This window comes from Echinococcus granulosus, assembly GCF_000524195.1.
Source record: "Echinococcus granulosus chromosome Unknown EG_S00032, whole genome shotgun sequence".
NCBI classification, from domain to species: Eukaryota; Metazoa; Platyhelminthes; class Cestoda; order Cyclophyllidea; family Taeniidae; genus Echinococcus; species Echinococcus granulosus.
This window is the reverse complement of record NW_020170412.1, coordinates 163,737-168,507: the sequence shown is the minus strand read 5'-3', so window position 1 is coordinate 168,507 and position 4,771 is coordinate 163,737. Positions and strand designations below refer to the sequence as shown.

The 4,771-nt window shown below is 41.4% G+C and overlaps 1 protein-coding gene across 1 annotated transcript; it reads left to right on the top strand. All coding sequences in view use genetic code 11, as the record gives it.

Moving 5' to 3' along the window:
* Window positions 1–795: 795 nt before the first annotated feature.
* EGR_04829 (hypothetical protein) lies at window positions 796–1,143 on the top strand (the record flags this gene model as incomplete). The annotated part of the gene is made up of 2 exons (XM_024494078.1): window positions 796–913; window positions 1,076–1,143. The coding sequence occupies 2 exons, from the start codon at window positions 796–798 to the stop codon at window positions 1,141–1,143; spliced, it is 186 nt and encodes a 61-aa protein (XP_024351467.1).
* Between the last annotated feature and the right edge of the window lie 3,628 nt (window positions 1,144–4,771).

Genomic DNA, 4,771 nt, shown 5'->3' with positions numbered 1-4,771 from the left:
CCATTACTTTTTAAAATGTGCAAAAAATTGGATTCCATGTTTTCACCATCATTCTACCATGATAACAAAAAATGCCCCTCTGACTCCAAAACAAAAATACATCATTGCTTTCATTTAAGGGCAATCCTTTGCTTAACACAAAGCGTTTCTACGCGCACTTCTTCCACACGTCCTTTGCTTTCGTTTTGGGAACTTCCTTCCCAGCGCGTAGTGCGTAGTCGCCGCCAAACAGACAAGTTGTTCACAAGGCGACGCAAAACGTCACGTTTACTTCTTGACTGAGTGCGAAGTTTTAGACACTGTATTTCAATACCATCGGTAGTTCATAATGTCATGAATATTTATCACAAAATATTATATCGTTATACCAAATGGCACTTGATGGCATTTTGGGTTAGTACTGGTATCAGGAGGCCTAAACCTTCCTTCTCGATAACGGAGCATGTTGATTAACCAAAGGGAAATAAGGAAATTGCACACAATTCGTCTTTTGATGGTGATACATTTAATGTTATCTCTAGGGAAAGGACACTGGACGTGTTTATCGCTCATTCTCTCAATAGCACCCCTAGGTTTTTAATTTGAGAAGTTCCTGCCAGGAAATATTGTGTCCAAACGTTAAGGGTTTTGGGGGATCAAAATGTTTAACCATCCGCTTATTTACCAGTAGCGTTCAAGTCAAACAGAGGCTTTTGATTTTACACCTTCTCAATCAAAATGCATACTTCAATGGCTGTAACATAACAAGTGATGGGTGGCTGATGTACGCCATCATACTATATTGGACCAGCCCAAATGCTCCTGATGGAGGGGGTGAACGACGGTGTTGTTGTTGTTGTTGTGGCTATACGCACTGTTTTAGGATGGCTCACCTTTCTGTGTCGCGGCGCTCAAATGTCACCTAATTTCTGGAGTATGTGCATAAATAAGTTAAAAGGGGACTGTGTCATAAAAGGAGTACAGTTTTTCTTCATTGAAATGGGCTCTATTCCACCTTTCATAAACTAAGACGCTCTCATTCAGCTTTAATTTGTCTTAAATAAGCAAAGATATTTTTGTCCACATTGTTGTCTAGACCGCACATCGCGAGCGTTTCTGAGCGTGCTTTTCACTAACTTTCTCCCAGCATTTGTCGGTAGGTGATGCGGATCAGATAAGAAGGGATCTAGGGCCCAACTGCTGGTAGACAATGTGATCGCTAAGAATTTGGGCTATACATTCTCGAGTTATGAAATTAGTCCAGAAATGAGTAGCAGATATTCATGACTTCTTCTGGATTGTGGGCAGCACCCTAGATTTATGCTTTTAAAATTGTCCCCACCCTTTCTGAGATCCATCCAAAACTCCTGCAGCCCCAACTACTTTCATACACGTTCACACTTCCTACCTAATTACTATGCCTTTCGGCTGGACAAGAAGGCGATGCTTCAAAATAATCCCACTCACGACAGTTCCCTCTGTCAGCAACATCATCAACCGTGGTCACAGAAAAGTAGAACTTTGTGTGCTTTCAAGGCTAAATGTGCTCAAGGTTGACAGCTGTGTTGAAGACTGGGAAGGGAAACACCACGATGGGGATCATCACTGAGGCTAGATGTATGATTTCCCCTGTACCCACTAAAATGATTTGAATAACCTTCTGGTGAGTAGATGAGATATAAGCAGCAGTGGGTTTGGGTAGTGCGGATTCTTTTAGACAAAACTTATTCACCACCGCTGTTCGTTGCACGCACTAACAGTCGTCTAACACCTTTACCAATGGTGGTCGGACTTTTGTAGATCATGAAATATTATTTATTTCAAAATGCAAATTTGACGCTCATTTTGCTGGGTTTTGCTGCCTTTTTCCTTTTCTACCTCTTCTGACACTGACATAGACGCTATTGCCTCCACTTGGAACTGCTGGACTCCGCTGGCATGTTCACCTAACCGTGAGTTTTGTTGACTGTTTTCGTGTAAATGTCCCTATTAAAAATCCACGACAAATAGAATAAACGCAGTTTCCTAATTAACAAACTTGTGAGCCGATTTTCATGTTCCATTCTCATAGCACACGGAAAGTGGTATGAATAAACCACTGACCTAGAAAAGAGCGTGAGGTTGGAAGTCTTCCTTTGCCGTAAACTAAGCCAATATTTGAAGCCTTAGTGGTATACACGGTGTTCCGTTTGATACAGTTACTAACCTGCAAATACCTTTCACACGTTGTGCTCATTATCTTTGTGAGTTTGGAGTAAAGAAAGTAGAAAATAAGATGTTGTAGAGTATTTCTGCAAGGAGCACAATATTAGAGTGAGACAAAGTTGAATACTGGGAGGGCCAAAGAGGTTGGTGAGGTCCTGGGTACACATCTGGGCTAATAACTTGTTTCAACTTTCGGGATCTGAGAAATATGACTTAATGTGTCAGTCTATCGGAAAGGTGCTCTCCATTGTATTTCTGCTCTTCGTTCTTTACTCAAAACCTTTAGGTCTTGAATCCTCGAACGAACGAATTTGATGGATGTAATAGCAGCCTTTCTGCTTCGTGAACCGTGCCTAACCCTTGTCTAGGGCCAAAAAAGCTTCTTGTGTGGCATTTGAAAATGAAACAATAGAGGAGTAACTTAATGTAAAGAGATGATTTGACTTGATTCTGCTAATGAATTAACTGAAGTTCGACTGCCAACGTGTGATACAGCAAATCATTTCCACCTGCATCAACTGGGAAGTTTGTGGCCTTAGCTAAGCAACTACGTTCACCTCATAGGCATCAAGAGACGACACTCTATTTCAAGAAAATCTCAGCTTCTTATTCTCCTTTTTTAAAGAACTTTATAAAAGTGCGGACTTCCCATTATTTGATGACCGACTGACAGACATTTGATGAAAAATGTGTCTCTTGGCTCAACGCCTGTTAAACAGACGAACACATTGCATATCCCCAAACCATTCATAATCCACTCCTCTAAGAAACGTTTCACGCCACACCCAGAAAGCTGTTCTCGCCTCGTACTTGCGAGCAAAATGGACTGCGGATGAGATAGTTACCTTACAAAATACCAAACAGTAATAAGTGAGATACAACTCGAGTGTCTGCATGATATCACATTTTGGAAACATTTTGGACTAATGAGTCAGTGGGACGAAATTCCCCAGTCACCCGATATCCCTTCCCCATAATGGTCCTCACGTGACATTGCCACAAGACAGTCACGTGTGGAATGGACGGTTGGGAAGCTAATTTGAAATAGGAATTGGAGGTGGTTAGATGCTTTGACTTCTGGAGGCAACAAGTTTCATAAAAGTGGAATTGAGAGACTTGGGTATTCCATTAACCGGGAGGAGAGCATTCACACGATAGTACTTATTTTAACAAGTAGTTTGATAAATGAACTAACTTACTATTGGCTATTTACCCCTTGGTATAGTTAAAATTGTTAGGCTTTTGACACCTTATCTTTGGCTAATTTTTATTTTTTGTATCGGGCCACTTAGGGCTATGCCGTTGTAACTTTGCAGGGCGGTTTGGCCTCCTGGCCGTTTTAGTAGATCCAAAGCCCTTCTGAAAGTCCTCAGAAGCCATTGACTTAAAATTGGAAACACGGAGTCCGGTGCTACGACCTTGAGATGGCCACAAATATTTTCACGTGCTCTGCTCCACACGTACACACAGCTTCCCAGCTTGTCTGCATGTTAATGTCTAAGGTCGCCGTAATGCAGTTTATGCATGTATTGTTTACAGATGAGGTCAAATTGAAAATGCAGAGTTATGGGTAGGTGGAAATAAGGATAGAATAAATGAGTGAGGAATTGACAAAAGCATGCATTGAATGTCAGGGAAACCCAAAATTACAGAAGTGGCAGTCTTCAGGAGGCACTTTAATCTTCCCAATTCTTAGAACGTTGACGCACAAATTCGGAGACAGCACATTAAGTGAAGGCATTGGGAGTTTCACAAAGAGGTCCTAACTGACTGCCTAGTCAGAGAGATTTCTGTATTTTCCGGCCTTATCTGTGGCACTTCTCACATGAAATTGAGTAATTTGTTACGTCAGGCCAAACTACTTCGTTTAGGGTTTGCTACGAAACATGTTTTCTTTTCTGTGACTTCATTTGTAAGGATTCCGAATTTGCAATTATCGTTCGCACGATGTCCATCACCCCTTCTGACCCATATCATATGATAAACACAATAAATAGGCATTTTTACAATAGATCTCCCCATGAGGTTATTACTGGGAAATTGGTGACTTCAAAATTTGTGATCCATTTTGTTTATATCCACCGAAAACCTCAACAATGACTAATAAGGAGTGTGCCAACCCAGACTTCTCTAAAGAAGATATAACACTTACGCAGCACGAATCGAGGCTACTTTGATAGATTGGAGGCCAGCCCACTTAGCGAAGGTACAATGGTAGAGCTCCTGAGAGAACTCTTTACCAAAACCACCATCCCTTTGGTTAGGCAGCGGCAGCTTGGACCGACCTCGTGATTGACATTAGCCCACGAATTCCGAGGAGAGGGGGAGGGTTGGTTCCAAAAGCAGCAGACTTTGACTTATCATTAAGGCCTTTGTTATTTGTAATTCCCACATTGCCACAGTAAAAACAAATGCCCTCCTTTACCCATTCTTCTCGATGTGGGGTATAAAGTGGAATTAGAAGGGCAAGACAATGAACGTATGACTTGTATGAATGAGTGTCTGACAGCATGAGTGGTTCATAACAAAAGGATTCACGTAACATAGAGTTACCCAATAAATGATGGCACACTTTAAAAATTAGTGA